The following is a 19,840-nucleotide window of genomic DNA, read 5'->3' on the forward strand; positions in this document are numbered from 1 at the left end:
GAGTGTTAATGAAAGTGTGTGAGATAGTGGATATAGCGTGGATGTGTGAGTGTTAATGAAAGTGTGTGAGAGAGTGGAAATAGTGTAGATGTGTAAGTGTTAATGAAAGTGTGTGAGATAGTGGAAATAGCGTGGATGTGTGAGTGTAAATGAAAGTGTGTGAGAGAGTGGAAATAGTGTAAATGTGTGAGTGTAAATGAAAGTGTGTGATAGAGTGGATGAGTGTGGATGTGTGAGTGTTATTGAAAGTGTGTAAGAGAGTGGAAAAGTGTGGATGTGTGAGTGTAAATGACAGTGTATGAGAGAGTGGAAATAGCGTGGATGTGTGAGTGTTAATGAAAGTGTGTGAGAGAGTGGAAATAGCGTGGATGTGTGAGTGTTAATGAAAGTGTGTGAGAGAATGGAAATAGTGTGGATGTGTGAGTGTTAATGAAAGTGTGAGAGAGAGTGGAAATAGTGTAGATGTGTGAGTGTTAATGAAAGTGTGTGAGAGAGTGGAATTGTGAGGATGTGTCAGTGTTAATGAAAGTGTGTGAGAGAGTGGAAATAGTGTAGATGTACGAGTGTTTATGAAAGTGTGTGAGGGAGTGGAATTGTGTGGATGTGTGAGTGTTAATGAAAGTGTGTGAGAGAGTGGAATTGTGTGGATGTGTGAGTGTTAATGAAAGTGTGTGAGAGAGTGGAAATAGTGTGGATGTCTGAGTGTTCATGAAAGTGTGTGAGAGAGTGGATGAGCGTGGATCTGTGAGTGTTAATGAAAGTGTGTGAGAGAGTGGAATTGTGTGGATGTGTGAGTGTTCATGAAAGTGTGTGAGAGAGTGGAAATAGTGTGGATGTGTAAGTGTTAATGAAACTTTGTCAGATAGTGTACATAGCGTGGATGTGTGAGTGTTAATGAAAGTGTGTGAGAGAGTGGAAATAGTGTGGATGTGTGTGTTCATGAAAGTGTGTGAGAGAGTGGAAATAGTGTGGATGTGTAAGTGTTAATGAAACTTTGTCAGATAGTGTACATAGCGTGGATGTGTGAGTGTTAATGAAAGTGTGTGAGAGAGTGGAAATAGTGTGGATGTGTGTGTTCATGAAAGTGTGTGAGAGAGTGGAAATAGTGTGGATGTGTAAGTGTTAATGAAACTTTGTCAGATAGTGTATATAGCGTTGATGTGTGAGTGTTAATGAAAGTGTGTGAGAGAGTGGAAATAGTGTGGATGTGTGAGTGTTATTGAAAGTGTGAGAGAGAGTGGAATTGTGAGGATGTGTCAGTGTTAATGAAAGTGTGTGAGAGAGTGGGAATATAGTGTGGATGTGTGAGTGTTAATGAAAGTGTCAGAGAGAGTGGAATTGTGGGGATGTGTCAGTTTTAATGAAAGTGTGTGAGAGAGTGGGAATATAGTGTGGATGTGTGAGTGTTAATGAAAGTGTGAGAGAGAGTGGAATTGTGGGGATGTGTCAGTTTTAATGAAAGTGTGTGAGAGAGTGGGAATATAGTGTGGATGTGTGAGTGCTAATGAAAGTGTGAGAGACAGTGGAATTGTGAGGATGTGTCAGTTTTAATGAAAGTGTGTGAGAGAGTGTGAATATAGTGTGGATGTGTGAGTGTTATTGAAAGTGTGTCAGAGAGTCGAATTGTGAGGATGTGTCAGTGTTATTGAAAGTGTGTGGGAGAGTGGAATTGTGTGGATGTGTGAGTGTTAATGAAAGTGTGTGAGAGAGTGGAAATAGTGTGGATGTGTGAGTGTTAATGAAAGTGTGTGAGAGAGTGGAATTAAGTGAATGTGTGAGTGTTAATGAAAGTGTGTGTGAGAGTGGAATTGTGTGGATGTGTGAGTGTTAATGAAAGTGTGTGTGAGAGTGTAATTGTGAGGATGTGTGAGTGTTAATGAAAGTGTGTGTGAGAGTGGAATTGTGTGGATGTGTGAGTGTTAATGAAAGTGAGAGAGAGTGGAAGAGTGTGGATGTGTGAGTGTTATTGAAAGTGAGAGAGAGTGGAAGAGTGTGGATGTGTGAGTGTTATTGAAAGTGTGTGAGAGAGTGGAAATAGTGTGGATGTGTGAGTGTTAATGAAAGTGAGAGTGGAAATAGTGTGGATGTGTGAGTGTTATTGAAAGTGTGTGAGAGAGTTGGAGAGTGTGAAAATGCATCACACAATCAACGTTTTCGGTTTCAATAATTCACAGCAGGAATCACTCGTGAGCTATAAAGGCTTCGCCTCTTTTCTTTTTCATTATTTTTATCTTTTTGGAGGGCAGAAGGGGGGTATGTTTGTTGTTTTGTTTTCTTTTGTTTTATTTGTTTGTTCTTGGGCTTGCTGATACGATACCAAGTAGTCGGCTGGTCTTATCTCCATGATGCTGTTAACGACTTATGGAGCAATGTTAGCTAGATCTTCTGTCGTGCAGTTTCATCCTAAATCTTCAAGCATAGATGTGACACTACTTGTGTTGTGGTGTCTGTTGATCACATACCTGTCCGCTCTTCTCTGTACCACTCCGGTATTTTTCTCATCTGATCCTGCTGGCATGGGTTTCACACAGAGCAGCAGGATTCGAGGTAGGAATGTACCAAGGTCTTGTTGGCATTTGCCTTTGTGTTGCTGGAAGGTTTTTCAAGGTTCTTTCTAAGAAATCCCAGGACATTGTCTGCCTAAGTCACCTGCAAGACCGTTATCCACATCAACAGTCTCTCATCAGGCACAGCTGCAGTATGTGCATTGATGTCATGGACGCTCACCCAGTCTGGCTCCACGACTAAGTGATTATTGTCATCAGCAGGAGATTTAGTAAGTCGGTGGCATCCAGTGCAAGGTGAGTCACACGAACCACTCAGCACCATCAACTGATCTCGGGAGCAGTGCAGGGTCTTCTCTGGTGTGTGTGCGGCTTCCTGGTGATCTTATCCTGATAAATGATTGTGGACTGCAAGTGATGGACGTGTGATAGAACTAGCCTAGATGTGGGGTTCGAACTTACACACACACACACACACACACACACACACACACACACACACACACACACACACACACACACACACACACACACACACACAGCTTATTGGGGTGAAAGAAATGGGAGAGAAAGTAGGTGTGGCTGTGGAGGAGGGGTGGGAGGAAGAGGGGTTGAACAGAAAGAGAATCAATGAGATCCATGAATGGGAGGCAATCGAAATAAATCTCCCTCTGCTTTTGTCATAATCTGGGTTTGTTCCCATCTACTGAAAAGGTGGAAGACCATCTGCCCACAAATCACCGTGACCTCTGTGTATCGTTTTTCTTTCTCTGATTTCCTTATTTTTCCTTTGTTTTATATTTTATTTCTCTCCCCCGCCCCCTTCTTTATTTCTATCATTTCTCATTTATTCATTCTTTCTTTCTCATATTTTCTTTATCATATCTCTCCCCTCGCACTTTTAATTCACTCCCCATCTCTCTCTCTCTCTCTCTCTCTCTCTCTCTCTCTCTCTCTCTCTCTCCATCACACACACACACACACACACACACACACACACACACACACACGAACGTACACACGTGCGCGTGTAAGTACACGATTGCTTCATTGTGCTTCAGTGTATGTTTATGTTATTTATGTGGGGGGAGAGGGGGGGAGAAAGTGGAGGAGGAGGTGGGGTGAGAATCAGCGAACGGAAGGTCCATCTCATGTCCATGTACTGGAGGCTATCAAACTAAACATCTCTCTCTGTGCCACATCATGGGTTAGTTCCCTTTCATCAAAGAAAGCGGACTCCCCCCACCCACCCACCCACCCCTACAAATCATTATGGCCTCTTTTCCTTTCTCTGATTTCCTCTGTCTCTGTCTCTGTCTCTGTCTCTTCTTCTTCTTCTTCTTCTTCTTCTTCTTCTTCTTCCTACTCTTCTCCTTCTCTACATCATTCTTCATCATCTTCTGGCTATCATTAGTTGTCAATAATGTTGGATATACCTGGAGACAGCTGGAGAGAATAGCCCAGGACAGAGGACTCTGGCGGACTGTTGTCGGCGGCCTATGCTCCAGGGGGAGTGATGGGCCTAAGTAAGTAAGTAATGTTTCAGTATATGCATTCTGAGCACTGTTCATTATGACAATCTCTCTCTCTCTCTCTCTCTCTCTCTCTCTCTCTCTCTCTCTCTCTCTCACTGCGATGTGCGCTGCCATGCCCAATCGTTTGATGAAATTCGTTCATGGTTACAGGAAGAACGCCAAGAGTTCAAAATTTAGCACCGAAGTTCTTTTTCATATCACGACCACACAGTTCCATTCACTTGCAAACTCAGCCAACACGCTGATTCTTTTCGTTTTCTTTTCCTTCTTTATTTTCCTTCTTCATGTAATCTCTTAAGATCAATCAAAGAGATGGCACAGAAACATAAACTAAATGAACACGGCGTCCGATCAGCTTAAAAGCTAACAGAAAACTCCAAACATTTCTTTTTCACACTAGATGTAGTCTAGGCAACTTGATCAACGAATTTCAAACATTTACATTTATTTCCGGTGTTATTGATTTTCTCTTATCGAATAAATCCTGCTTCTCTTCCACAGGTTTGGGAAATTATTACGGGGTTAGGGTTGGGGTTCTAAATGGGTCTACTTTTTTTTTTTAATATGAATACTGAATTCAATGAGGAAAGCTGACTGCTGTTTTCCTTTTCTTCATCTTCTTGATAATGGTGTATTTTTTAACTCTCTCCATACGAACGGCGAAAGAGACGACGTTAACAGCGTTTCACCCCAATTACCATCATCAAAATATTGCAAGAGGAAGGCTCTTATACTGAAGAGGTGAATTTTGACAAAGAATACCACAATTCTTACTGACGGAAGCTAAAGGTTGGGTCATTCAGACACCCACTGGACATCCGAGGGGTCTGTGTAGAGGAGAAGAGAGGACTGGCCGTACTGAGTGAGTTAACGCTCTTGGTTCCATTTTACTTTTCTTTTTTTTTCGTCCACTCCTTTGACATAAAGACTGACAGTTACTCGCGGGTTGTTTTCTTGTTTGTTTGTTTTTTTAACAAAACATTCGAAATATCATCTTCTTTTGAATCCCTATGGACAAAGCTGCCAGAATGAATTACGTGTTAGCAACGATTTACTTTTGGGGGGAAGGGTGCGGGGTCCGTGTAACGTAGAGGCAGGTGGGGGCGGGGGGACAATATATTTCTTTCCTTTTTATTTTCTCCTCATTTCGAATAAGACACTTTCCTGGTAACTCTGGAAAGTTTTTGAATCGTGGGTTTTCACCCACATGACTGGAAAAACAACTCGATCATATCCCATGTTATTTCTATTGAATGCTCCTGGCCTCATTTCGACTTCTTTTTTTTTCTCCCCCACCTTAATTTATCGCATTCGACCGTTATCTTCTTAACAGCCCTTCACATTGAAATACCCTCCATCCTTAAATCCGGTGCCTGCCAAAGATCCGTAGACGGGTGGATCTACCTCCTCTGCAGTGAGGTTTTCCAGCTTCTGCTTCATCATCTGGAAGATGTCTGGGTTGGCCAGGGCTGCGTCCGGGAACCTGTCTCCTTCCGGCACTCTCTCGTCGGGATTGGTGTCCAGGTTGTACAGGTAGTAGGCCCCGGTGCTGCGGTACCCGGCCTTCCTTGGGTCTTCCTCTTGCTCGGCTGGGGGGCGTGGGTCCAGGTATCTGTAGCCCACTTCACTGGAAAGGTAAATAATACGTAAATGGCTTTTGTTGTTGTGTTTCCAGTTCGAAGGTGGTCAAAATATTTGATGGGGTTTGTGGGGTTGGTGGGTAAGGAGCACTGACTTGAAGTTGTGTACCTTGTGAATGGAGAGAGTTACCACTCTTAACTATTTGTTAATCATTTCATCTCCATGCCTAAATGATTGTTCATTTCCATTTCTAAATAGGTGTGTTTATTATACACGCACACGCACACGCTCGTGCACGCTCTCACGCGTGCACACACACACGTACACACACACAACCTCTCGCACGCATGCACACACACACACGCACACGCACACACACACACACACACACACACACACACACTCACTCACTCACATCATTTCTTTTCCTGGTGGATACATTCACAGGAAACTCATATTTGCCCATCAACATAGCATTCAGAAATGAATGTGAAATAATCACAAGATCCTCCATTAATTTAGGAAGTGTCCGGGCTTGTTTGTTTGTATCTCCTAATTTTTTGCACACAATCTTATTAGGAGGCGTTATAAGCAGCAACGGTTTGAAACGATGTACAACAGAACATGTTTGTTGATTAATCGCACTCTGCCCCCCCCCCCCCCCCCCCCCCCCCCCCCCCCCCCCCCCCACCCCCCCCTCCCAGCCCATATCACCCCTCTTACTATCTCCTTCAGTTTCCAGTCATACCAAACGCGCATCGGGGGTTACGTTACAATGCATTTATCTCTTCTGTCTGTTCTACGTGGCATATTGTAGACCAAACTGTGTCGTCAAACACTGTTTATGTCTGTATTGTATATTTCTTTCCCCCGTTGTTGCTGTGTGTTACGTGTCAAATGAATGATATATGACAGGACTCGGAGCTTCTTTTCTGTGGAACTTTGTGGGTTTATGTCTCTGTACTTCTCAGTTGCTTGTGTGCAAAACTGGCGGAAGGAGATGCGCTAAAATGAAGCACAGGCTTGAAATTCTGTGTCTTGTCTCTCTGAGAGCACCACCATCAATACTTCTTTGTTATGTGAAATTCTGTGTCTTGTCTCTCTGAGAGCACCACCATCAATACTTCTTTGTTATTTATCATTTTTCCAACACCTGTTAACTTTCCCATCCTGTTATTATTGCTTGATGTGTCATTAAACACAAAAACGAAGCGTATGGCCTGCATTGTTCTAAACTGCAACAACTGTTCCAACTCATAACTAAGAAACAATAACAGCAACAAGACAATAAAGACTTACTAAGGAGTGGCATTGGTGTAGATGAACTTGAAGTTGGCCGTGCCATTCTTGAAGCGGATAGCGCCCAGCTTTCTCTCGCTGTCAATGTTGTAGACCATCCAGTGACGGTTAGTGGGGTGTCCGAACTTGATGTAGGGCCAGGCACTCATTCCGTCCATGTCATCTGCATTGAGGAGGAGCAGGAGGAGGAGGTCTGAGTGTTGTCGATAGGATACGGGTCAATGCAATGATGAAGATGATAAGGACGTGGTTTGAGTGTCATCAATATGATGTTGGTCGATGCAATGACGACGGTGATGATGATGTTGAAGAGTAGGAAGGGGAGAAGAAGGAGGAAGAACAGGAGCAGGCTTGAGAGTCATCGATATGATATCGGTCAATGCAATGATGAAGATGATGAGGGAAGAGGATTTTGTCATCGATATGATATCGGTCAATGCAATAATAATGAGGACGAGGGGGTGGGGGTGAGGGGGAGCTTGAGTGTTACTGATATGCTGTGGGTTGAGGTCTGTGTTGGAATTGTAATGGTTACTTTATTCGTTCTCTCTCTCTCTCTGATAGCTGACCTAGTTACAGCAGTTCCCTGTCCAAGATGACGACGTCTCTGTAATTCCAGTTTTTTAACATGACCCCGTATACATGACTGCGAAGGCACCAAAGAGAAAATGCGGGGGTGGGGGTGGGTGGGGGGGCGCTGGGGGGGACGGAGACAGACAGACAGACAAACATTTAGAGATAATGACAATGATAACGGCAGGTCATTCAACAAGACAATCATTAAGGGATTATTGCAACTTTTCCATAAGAATACATCTTTTGTAACCTTACTACACACATACACTAACAAAAATTGTGTTCGGGTGAACCCACCATAGAACTACGCCTTTTGAATGACATACATGAATAGGGCAAGACTGGAAATACCTGGCAGCACAGACAGGTCCCCTCCAGCAGCATCCATCAGGGTGGGCAGGACGTCAGTGACGTGAATCAATCCGTTGTACTCTCCCTTCGAATTACACGGGTTCAGAAACCTTGGGGCTCGGAGCAAGGTTCGAACCCTCGTTCCTCCCTGTTCATGTGCGAACACAGACACAGAGACAGACACAGAGACACAGACGCAGGCACACACGTCTCCCCCACACGCACACAACACACACACACACACACACACACACACACACACACACACACACATGTTCCAGTTCAGTTATTTTTTATTTCATTGTCCCCAACTTGGAACACAGACGATTTCAACACAAATGCTCACTTATACATCCACAGACACATAGATACAGAGAGAAATGGAGATTACACACACACACACACACACACACACACACACACACACACACACACACACACACACACACACACACACACACACACACACACACATTCACTCTCCCCCCTCCACACCCCCCTATCCCCCACTCCCACCTCACCTCGTATACCGTCTGCTTGTTTCCTCTCAGCGGGTAGTTACCAGCACCGACATTCACAGCACCACCGTTATCGCTCGTGATGACGATGATGAAATCGTCGATGACGCCCAAGCTTCTGAGGGTGTCAGTGATGTTGCCGATGCCTTCATCCATGGCCGCCACCATGCCGCAATAAATGCGGCGGTCGTTTGTCACGTTTTCCCCTTTGATCATGACGTATTTGGGCAGATTCTTACAGCTGGTATTATCGATATAACTTTGTGGCACCTGGAGAAAGAAAAAGAAGGGTGGGGTGTGGGGGTGGGGGTGGGATGTGGTGGGTGTGGAAGCAGACTCAGACGTTTTATTGAAAAGCCATAATCCCGTGAAAACAGAGATAAGGAAGCCGCATATCAAAAAGTAAAGAAATGTTTTAACACATAAACCATAACCCATTGAAACATTCTGAAGAAATAAGATGCAAATCGTTTTACGTAGTTTCATGCAACTTGAATGGATAAGATCATTGATAACATTTTTGATGAAATATATTTTTCTCCGATATTCCTGACAGACATAAGCCTCAGTTGATTCTTTACATTGTGTTTGAATGAGAGAGAGAGAGAGAGAGAGAGAGAGAGAGAGAGAGAGAGAGAGGGGGGGTAAGACAAAATAGAAAGAGAGAAAGGAAAGGGAGAGGGACAAAATGGATGAGGTGGACAGCGAGTCATTACACATGTACGCACACGTTATTTTGTACGCACATGCTCGCTCATGAGCGCATAATACAGACATACGATCACCCACCCACTCAAGCACACACGTACAAACGCACGCACGTGCACGCACACACGCGCTCAGGCACACACATACACGCTGACTCACGCACAGACTCATTTTCATGCTGTCCTACGCTGTACTGCATAAAAATGGTGAATTGAATCAAGCTGACAATTACCGTGGACTTTCTCGGCTGAATATTTGCACAGATTTATATCAAATAAACGGCTTACGATATGGAATGAAGCACGTGTGCCAGAAGTGATATGTAGCTAACAAGCTTGTTTCAGGCATAAACGATGATTCACTGAGCACGTACTAACTCACATGACTTTTGTTCAAAGGCAACTATCAAGACACAGAAAACTTTATGTTCCAGATTTTAAGATAATCTTCGAGTCATTAAGGAGACACAGTGTATAGTAAATAGTAAACTTTAAATTGAATCAGAGGCAAATTTCTGACTTCACTGAAAAGTATATGTGTTGGTGTGTGAACGCGCCGGTGCTGATTTAACATAGGCTTTTCTTTGTCCTCGTGGTTTAAAACAGGGTGAAATGTGTTCTCCAGCCTTGTTTTCATCGTAATCAACGAGCTCACCAAAGACACAAATGTTAACCACCGGCGCGGAATTAAGATATCCTCCAGGTCTCGACGACGGTTGCCTTTCTGTCTGATAATCTGTTTGTTTCTGTCACCTGTGTGTACCATGCACGTAACTGACCGTCCCTCAGCCCCTTAGATAACAGCAGATATCAAAAACTTCCAAACGGAAGCTGAGGCAGTCAGAGTGAGAAAATGGCGATCCACTCACTGTACCATTCACCGCCAAATACTCATCCACAAACGCTCCTGTCTTAAATCACTTCAAGACAATGCAAAAATTTAGCATTTTCTTGCTCGCTTGTCTGAATGTAAATGTACAAAATATTCATCTTCAAGTCACTGATGAACTTTTTGGTATTTCTAAACATCCTGTTCTCCCTTCAACAATCTCTCCATCTGATCTTCCTGATGAATTCTGCGAATTCTTCGATCAGAAAATTTCTGACATTCGCATTGAACTAGACTCCACCAGTCCAGCTCCTGACGGTCACTCAGATACTTTCAATGGCGTCCCATTGACTGCATTTGAGTCTGTCTCCGAGAACACAATCCGTGACTTGCTTAGTAGGTACCCGACTAAATGTTGTGGTCTGGATCATCTGCCTGCTGATCTGTTTAAACACACTGTGCTCAAATTGGCTTCTTTCAGTTATCACAAAGATTGTAAACATGTACACTCAGCCACTTTCCGACATCATCAGTGAATATCGATGTGATTTTCACAAGTTCGCAGATGACACCCAACTCATAAAATTTTCTTCCCCACGTTCTTTCGCTATCCTGCACAAAAACATTAAGATGTACCTTGTTGCAGTGAAAGAATGGATGCTGACTGACAAACTCAGACTCTATGATGTCAAAACAGAAGCCATGCTTGAAGGCTTTAGGCCTGTGCTTGGTCATGTTTCGGACCATACCTTTACTGTCTGCAGTGCTGTTGTCAACTTTCAAAATTCTGTTAGAAACCTAGGTGCATGTTTTGATTCAGTTCTGTCCATACATGCCCATGTCAATAATTTATGTAAAACTGCAAACTTCCAGCTGAGAAAAATCCGTACCATTCGACCGTATCTGACTGTTGAAGCAATCTGTCAGCTTGTCTGTTCATTGATTCTCAGTCGCATTGACTACTGCAATTCAATACTCGCTGGTTTGCCTTCTGATCTGATATCACGCCTTCAGATGATCCTGAACAATGCTGCCAGAATCATTTTTGAAAAGTAAAAAAAACAAAAATCATGAATGTAAGATTTGTGGAATGGATGGGTGAATGATGGGGAATTAAAAAAAATTGTTGGAAAAAAACCATGTTACCCCTCTCTAGCGTCAACTTTATCGATTGCCCATCCAGTACAAAATTCGTACAAAATTGCCACATTAGCATAACGCTACTTTGAAGGTTCTCTCCCGTCTTACTTAACTTCTGTCCTTCACATTTACACTCCATGCCGTTCTCTCAGGTCTTCTGGAGAAAAGCTCCCTCGAGTCCCCGAAGTCTCTTCAAAGACATTTGGTCAAAGGGCTTTTCAGTATCAAGCACCTTCTGTCTGGAGTTCTCTTCCTCTGGAACTCTGGCACTCACCAACTCTGTCCTCTTTCAAAGGAAAACTTAAACCCACCTGTTCAAAATGGCCTTTGGATGTGACGAAGCTTAGTCCTTTGTATGTCTCTTCCCAACCTCTACACTCCCCTTGTGTTCCCCTCTATTGGTGTATTTCTGTAGTCTGTGTGCTTGTGGGTTGGTGTATGCTGTGTGTGTGTGTGTGTGTGTGTGTGTGTGTGTGTGTGTGTGTGTGTGTGTGGTGTTTTGTGTGCCTTTTTCCTGCAATTATTCATATCTGCAATTTGTAGTATTGTATTGTTGTATATAGATTTTGTTTTTCCATTCTGTGTCCTCATGTGCTCTTGGGTGGTACAATGCACCATTGTATATGTATTGTCTCATGTCATGCGCTTAGAGCCCATTTCACGGGGAGTTTTGCGCCATATGAGAACAATGTATTATTATTACTATTATATTATAATATCACTAGACTCCACACTCAGCTATCTGGATTGTGAACCTCGAAACTCAAATGTTGGTTGTTTTAGGAATGGTGGCCTTTCTCGCTGAGAATGGTCATATGGTAATAATACGCAACTGTCAATATGTATAAATTCGTTGACATTATTCTCTCTAATCGACTGTCACTGCTTTAAATGACCTCTGTAAGCGTGTTCGGAAGGGTGTAATAGCTTGAATAACACTTTGGTCAAATGGAGAGCATTCGTCGAATATATTTTTCAAATTGTTTGACTGTCAGATTCAGCCAGTTCTACTATAAGGAGCATAGGTATGCAGTATGATTAACAACCACGATACCATTGAGAGAATCCTCTTGTCACTCATGAAATATTTTCATATATCAGCCACAGAATTCCAAAGCATTCTGGCTTACGCGTTATGAATTTGGCAGGCATTCTGTTACTATTGTGACTGTGCAGCGTTTTAAAATCCCAGGCACACTCTTCCATAATGCGTTTACGTTTCTGCTTCACTGACATGGGTTATAACTACTCTCCTCTGCAAGCTGTTTTTGCCGTGTGTTAAAACAACAATAACAACAAAAACGACGACGACGACTACCACGATGAACCAAAAGGTTCAGAAACACGCTGATTTCTTTCTCACAACGGTTGTCAAACGAGACTCATCCAAGAGGCGAAACTCGCGTGAGGCCCCTTCCTATCACTTACCATAGCAGGCTTGTGGGGCACCAGATAAGGAACGTACACGAAGACGGGCTCCTCTTTTGTGGTCTCATCGCCAAAGTGCTTCTCCAGCACGTACTGCGTGTGGTTGGAGACCAGATGGGCTGAGTAAGTTCCGTTGGCCGCAAAGTAGACTTCGTTGTTATAGCTCCAGTCATAGAGCCCGTTTGTTGTAAATGTGAAGTGATTGTCCGTGTTGAAAAAAGATCCGAAGTGGGTATCGAACCTGTGCACATTTGAAAGAAAACACTGGGGGTGGAAGGTCATATACGTTCACATGCACGCGCACGCTGTTCATGAGTATGTGATCTATGACGCCAAACGATTTACAAACTGTACTGTAAGTACTGGTACTGACTCGGTTGGGTGTTGGACTTGTGATCCAGTGTTCACCAGTGATCAGGGTTCGAATCCCCATTTCCGCATGGTGTTGTGTCCTTAGGGAAAGGCACTCTACTCCGATCTTCCTCACTCCATCCAGGTGTAAACAGGTTCCTGACGTGGTTGGGGAAGGTGAAAACAGCCGAAGGGGAGGACTGGGCCCCGCCTTCCTATGCCGAGCCACTAGACAGAGTGGACATGATTTCACTGCTCCACTGGTCATAAAACGTTATAAGACGTTATGTTTTGTTTTCAAACGATGATTAGTTAAAAGCAGTCAGGAGTCTGTTAACCCACGTGGTTAGATAAGCGATACATATATGGTTTTCTCTAAATCCAGACTGATGTGGATGAAACAGTTTGAAACAAACAAACATCAATGATTCAGTTCAACTTTGCTCTGATAATCTATAAATGCTAAATAAAGAGAGAGGGGAAAACAGACAGGCAGAGATAAAGAGAAAAAGATAGACAGACAGAGGGACAGAAAAACATGGAGACAGGTAAACCAAAAGATTTACAGGTAGAGACGCAGAGACACACAGAAGAGTTTCATGCAATATGTTGATTTCAACGGTTGCCCTTCTCACCCTCTGCCAATGGGAGTGGCGTTATGGTTGCAATGTCCAAGGTGCCACTTTCCCACCATGTGGGTGTGGTACCCAAGATCTTTGAAGTAGCCAGGAAGAATCTTCAGGCTCATGTCCAGGGTATTGTTAGTCACCCTGTTGAACACCCGATTGCTCTGCAAGCCCATCTTGTACGGATATCTGCCATATTGATTAAGTGGTCAGTCAGTCACTAGATACATCTGCAAAAAGACCAGTTATATAGACAAGTCAATGGTTTCTGTGTCTCTCTCTCTCTCTCTGTATATACACAATACATAAATCCCCTCAGCTCGTTATTTTCGTTTGTTTGCATTTCAGTATTTCTCTCTAAATTTTGTTTTTCATCCTGCTAAAGGTTTGCTTTTTTTATATGAGTGTGTACAACACGTATAGCCATATGTATATAGGTTGGTGTCCTTACATTAAAACATTCTGAATTCTGAGTTCTGTATATACATAACACATATACAATGCATATGTAATATACATACATACATACATACATACATACATACATACATACATACATAGCTCACTCTTCCATAAGAATGATACCACACAAAAAAGGTGGGAAAATGATAGGTCACAAATTGAAGAGCAAACGCTATGTTAAACCCAAACTTCGCATGTGTAGGTTAACCAAAGGCGAAAACCAAAGAAGAGAGAAGGCAAGAAAACCATTTCAACATGAAAAGAGAGGAAGAGATAGAGAGAGATGTGGAAGGACAGACGATAAAAAATAAAGTACACACATTCTGGATTTGCAGACACAATGTAGATCATGATATCGAACTCCAAGCACTGTTCATATAATAGAATTTCAACTCAAGGCGGCGACAAAAAGGACTTAAAACAACAGCACCACCACCACCAACAGTTGTAGTAGCAACAGCAGCAGCAGCAGCAGCAACAACAACAACAACAACAGTAGTTACAACAGCACCAACAAAACAAAATGAATGAGTTTCTTGGCTAGGAATAAACGATTTTTGTGCTTAGAATCAGCCCGTAAAATCAGGAGGCTCTGCGAAACGCAAACGCTTTCAGTTTCCAATCTTCACTTGGTAACTGCTGATGGTTTAAATTTCTTAAAATATTCAAGCAATGGAAATGCAGACGCATGTGTGTGTGCGCGCGCGCACACACACACACACACACACACACACACACACACACACACACACACACACACACACACACACACACACACACACACACACACACCATCACCACTACCAACAAGAACAACATCAACAACAACAGAAGCAGCATCCCAATCGTCACCTGGCCGTCATGAGAGCAGCCCGTGCGGCAGTACACTTGGGCTGATTGTAGAACTGCATCAGTTCCAGACCTTCTGCCTTCAGCTCTTCCAGCCTAGGGGTGGGGATCTGAGCATACTCGCTCCAGCCCACGTCCCCCCAGCCCCAGTCGTCAGCCATGATGAAGAGGATGTGGGGCTTTTTGCCCCAGCACACGGCAACCAGTGCCAGGAACAGCAGGATGGCAGGAACCACTCTCATGGCTGGAGGAATAGGGAATGTTTAGATCAGAGTTCATAGAGGAAGAATTGTGTCAGAGTTCATGCAGGAGATTTCAGGTCAGACTTGGTACATGAAAATTACGTCAGGATTGTTGAGGAAGATTCAGACAGAGTTGATTCCGGAAGACTCGGGTCAGAGTTCATTTAAGAGATATTCATGTCAGAGTTGATACCAGAAGGTCCAGGTCAGAATTCATGCAGGAAGAATCAGGTCAGAGTTAAACAGTCAGGCTAGTTGGTTATTTTTGGACTGTTTGTGTATAGCCTATCTAAAGAAGTTTATAATTTTTGGACTCGGTGTAAGTCCACACAAATTACCTTCAATCAAAATTGTCACATTGGCTCAAACATGAATTACAGAATCTAATGAAAGCCATTGAAATAGCTGGTTGCTAATATCAATTCATACCCTGCGCATTTTATTCGGATAAGCTGTTACTTATACAGCCTAACAAAATGAACCTAAAATAGTTTAGGTCTTGACCTGTTATAACTTGTTTCTGGCCTGCACTGAACACACATACGGCAAACAGCCTCTCCACAACGAAACATGCACCCAAAACCAGATCACACACACACACACACACACACACACACACACACACACACACACACACACAACACACACACACACACACACACACACAACACACACACACACACACACACACACACACACACACACACACACACAACCTACTGTTACTGCTGTTGGAGAAGATGTGTTTTCAGAGCAGACTTTAAAGATTTCAGAGAGACAGAATGACGCAAATTTTCTGGTAGTTCGTTCCACAATGACGGAACCTGGAAAGAAATAGATCGTTGACACTGTTCCTTCTTTTTTCTTTTTTTTTAACAATAGTGAGTTTTAAAAGCCTGGTATCAGAAGCAGAACGAAGGTGACGAGTTGGAATGTACAATTCAAGGATGTACATATATATCATAGATAGATAGATTTTCTTTTATTGACGAAAGGTTATTTCAAAGTTATAGATTTTGTGGCTAGTCAGATTTTTTTTCTTTAATAAATGAAAAGTAAAAACTTTTGTCTTGTCTTGTCCTTTCGTACCTCCTTTCTTTCTTGCATGTAAATAATATACAATCAATATACCACCAACAAATCCTGAAACTACCAAAACTCACTTACTCGCAAATAGTCATTTTAGTTCATATTGGAAACGGATGAGCTGTTGAGAATTAATCTGGAGGGGAAAAGGTGGGTCTTTAGACTGGATCTGAAAGATTGCAGCGAAGATGAGTGACGGAGAGGCTGGGGAAGTTGATTCCAAAGAAAGGGGGCTGTCACCGTCAAGTATGGATGAATTAATGAATGAATTGTTTATTTACATATTGGGCATAGCTCCCCCGTGAAGGGGTATTTAAACACCAACAAAAGACAATAAAGTAATTTGTATTTATTATTTGTATTTCTTTTTATCACAACAAATAAATGCGTGTGTGTGTGTGTGTGTGTGTGTGTGTGTGTGTGTTGGAGCTCATGTACGTTTATATGTATTTGACTGTGCTTTCATATATGTGAAACTGCATGTTTGGTGCATTTCTGTTATGCATGTGTGGGTGTATGTGTGAATGTGTGTCTTCATATTTTACATTTATTCGCTTATTTATCACCATTGTTGTCCTATTTATTTATTTATTTATGTTTTATTATTATCATTTTATTAGTATTACTAATATTATTACTACTACCTTTTTCTATATTATAATTATTATTTATTTATTTATTTATGCAAGCTTATCTATTATTTATTCCCCCGTTGTTTTTTTTGTTGTTTTTTTTTTTTTGTTTTGTTTTTTTTGTTTGTTTTTTTCTCAAGGCCTGACTAAGCGCGTTGGGTTACGCTGCTGGTCAGGCATCTGCTTGGCAGATGTGGTGTAGCGTATATGGTTTTATCCGAACGGAGTGACGCCTCCTTGAGCTACTGAAACTGAAAACTGAAACTTTATCACAACAGATTTCTCTGTGTGGAATTCGGACTGCTCTCCCCAGGGGCAGCGCGTCGCTACACTACAGCGCCACCCTTTTTTTCTTTTTTTTTCTTTTTTTTCCTGCGTGCAGTTTTATTTGTTTTTCCTGTCGAAGTGGATTTTGCCAGGAACAATCCTTTTGTTGCCGTGGGTTCTTTTACGTGCGCTAAATGCATGCTGCACACGCGACCTCGGTTTATCGTCTCATCAGAATGACTAGCATCCAGACCACCACTCAAGGCCTAGTAGAGGGGGAGAAAATATCGGCGGCTGAGCCGTGATTCGAACCAGCGCGCTCAGATTCTCTCGCTTCCTATGCGGACGCGTTACCTCTAGGCCATCACTCCACTAATTTGCTGATAACTAAACAATGGAAACAAGACTAGGATATGGCTGATTCTCTAAATATGTAAACCTGCACACAAACAAAGAAAGATTTCGTGTAACATCACGTATTGTGCATAACATTGATAAACTATTAGATGTCTGTAATATCTAGTATGGATAAATTTTTCCAGCATCATTGAATTTTGGACAACCATGAACAAAGTGTGCATCATCTTCTTTTGCAGTCCTGCACAATGGATATGACAAAAAAATCATTACATAATTTATATTTGAAACGGTGCACATTCAAGTCCGAAATACCAACCGAAATCGTGTTGTTACATATTTCAAATGTCGAAGTTCGTTTTGAAATAATATGTGCGATCCTCAGTACAACCAAATTTCCATACAAACTGAATCGTTCACTTATATTAATGTGATCATTCCACTTCTGCCGCCTGCAATCAATCAAGAAACACACTTATCAATGAAGAAACACACTTATAAAACCATTCATATTGCCAACACCTTGATGTTCCCAGACATCACAAAAACCATTCCCACACAAACAAATGCGGACATTTGAAACCCATTGTTTGTTTCCATTCACATTTAAGTCATATAACATTCTGTACGCTTTGTAAGGAAATCAAAAAGAATCCCCCCGAATTAACTTGAGACAGTAATGAATACAGCTGACTGCAGAATTCACGTATCTAGGATGTATGTCTGTCTCACCATATGTGTTCGCGTATCTACGCATTAATACTTTATAAATGCTACTTAATGAATTGACTTGCAATGAATCAGTTTGAAAAAAACAGCTAAAAAAATTGTTATTAAGAACATGAAGCTTCCTCATGATAACACAGCAATCAAAAAATTCTGAAAGTTTGCTTCGCAGTCCAGTTGGACATTTTGATTTGATTAAGTTTACAGTTAACTGTGTTCTTGGTTCCCGCTCCTTTGTATATGTTTCGCTTTTTTTCTTCCGTGTGTGTGTGTGTGTGTGTGTGTGTGTGTGTGTGTGTGTGTGTGTATGTCTAGAATCACACTATGTGTATAGACGTTAAACTGAAGGACACACACACGCACACACTACAATGCATTTTTGTTCTACTAGCAAGATCTTTGCACGCTGCAGAGCAACTCAAACGTGTAGAAAAATATCCCTAAGTACTTATTAACTGCAGGCATTGTTACACCATTACAGACCCATCTCTTTGCCGCCACTTAAATACACCCTTTCTAAATACAGTTATATCAATTTTATTCATGTTTACCTTCAATTGAAGTGAGGAAGCAGCACTATACAGACTGTTTAACTGACTCTGATAATAAAACAACATCATCAACCAACAGGATGATAACTGATTCCAAAGCATCATATGAGAAAGTACCACAATGCCTTCTATTATCAATTATTTGCAATGCTAATTCATTTACAAAAATAGGAAATAAAGCAGGTCTATATACGTCTCCCTGTTTAACTCCTGCTGTAAGTTTAGCACCATATCTTACCCTACATTTAATATTTTCGTACATACATTTAATGCATCTAAATAACTTACCTTTTATTCCGTTTCAACCAGATAGGCCTCTGTTGAAAGAATTAAAAGCTTTTTTCCAAATCTATAAAAGCAACATAAAGTTTGTGGTTGTAGGAAAACTGTTTTTGGACAAGTACTAATAGGGTAAACATATGATTCACTTTTGAATATCTTTTCTTAACTCCTGCTTGGTACTCAACTGTAATATTATTCTATCCACTCTCACAATCTACTGTTAATGATAGACCTAAAGATTCTGCTTCTTACATCACTATCAGAAATACTTCTCTAATTGTTTGGATATTTTCATAGCAAGTAAGACTTCTTCTTTTGAAATAGGACGATTCGTGTATTCATTCCTGTCGTCATCAGACAAATTGTCATCACACATTTCATTACTAATAACTATTTCTAACAAGTATCTAAAATGCTGGAACCACTTGTCAATTGTAATATTACTTAATGTTGGTTTCTTCCATAATTATTTCTGGTTCTTTGCAGATGAAACAAGTTCATCAAGCAAAATATTGTTAAACTGTTTTCTCTTCCTCTTTTATAAGTTTTTATATTCCAGCCGGGCGAATGCATATTCTTGTTGATATTCTTTCTTTGATGCTCTATGACTTCTTCTCAATAACCTCTTGACACTTCTTCTGCTAATCACACATTCCGGGTCGAATCAATCTTCTTCTGGTCTGTGTTTTAACATATGTATTCTTACACTCCTTGAACATGCTTAAAGCACTGCTGATATCTGTACCTATTAGATTAATAGCATTATCTAACTTTTTATGAATGTCTTCACTGTTTAAAGTTTTATGAAATACGTCTGCATAGTCATTGTTCCATAGTATCTTTTCTATAATCCAAACTTCTCTTTCTAGTTTATTTACAACGATGATAAGGTCTTGTATCTTGCCTCGTGTTGCTCATTTGTGTCATTCTGATCTCCGGAA

At 41.6% G+C, this 19,840-nt stretch overlaps 1 protein-coding gene across 1 annotated transcript; it reads right to left on the reverse strand.

Annotated features, from left to right (window-relative positions):
- Positions 1–4,284: 4,284 nt before the first annotated feature.
- On the reverse strand, positions 4,285–18,960 carry LOC143283775 (arylsulfatase B-like). Its single transcript, XM_076590127.1, has 8 exons — positions 18,906–18,960; positions 14,760–15,000; positions 13,455–13,634; positions 12,469–12,709; positions 8,368–8,634; positions 7,847–7,994; positions 6,920–7,082; positions 4,285–5,666 (listed from the first exon to the last, which is right to left on the reverse strand). Exons 2-8 carry the CDS (start codon positions 14,996–14,998, stop codon positions 5,366–5,368), a joined length of 1,539 nt encoding a protein of 512 aa, XP_076446242.1. The 5' UTR covers positions 14,999–15,000; positions 18,906–18,960; the 3' UTR covers positions 4,285–5,365.
- Positions 18,961–19,840: the final 880 nt, after the last annotated feature.

This window comes from Babylonia areolata, chromosome 7 (assembly GCF_041734735.1).
Source record: "Babylonia areolata isolate BAREFJ2019XMU chromosome 7, ASM4173473v1, whole genome shotgun sequence".
Classification (NCBI taxonomy): domain Eukaryota; kingdom Metazoa; phylum Mollusca; class Gastropoda; order Neogastropoda; family Buccinidae; genus Babylonia; species Babylonia areolata.

Bases quoted from the DNA above. Each gene is read 5' to 3' on its own strand.
- LOC143283775 (XM_076590127.1), bottom strand. From the start codon at position 14,998: ATGAGAGTGGTTCCTGCCATCCTGCTGTTCCTGGCACTGGTTGCCGTG. The intron at 7,995-8,367 runs GTGAGGTGGGAG...GCACATGAACAG, and splicing joins ACAAGCAGACGGTATACGAG to GGAGGAACGAGGGTTCGAAC. The intron at 5,667-6,919 runs GTAAGTCTTTAT...TTACCTTTCCAG, and splicing joins TACACCAATGCCACTCCTTA to TGAAGTGGGCTACAGATACC.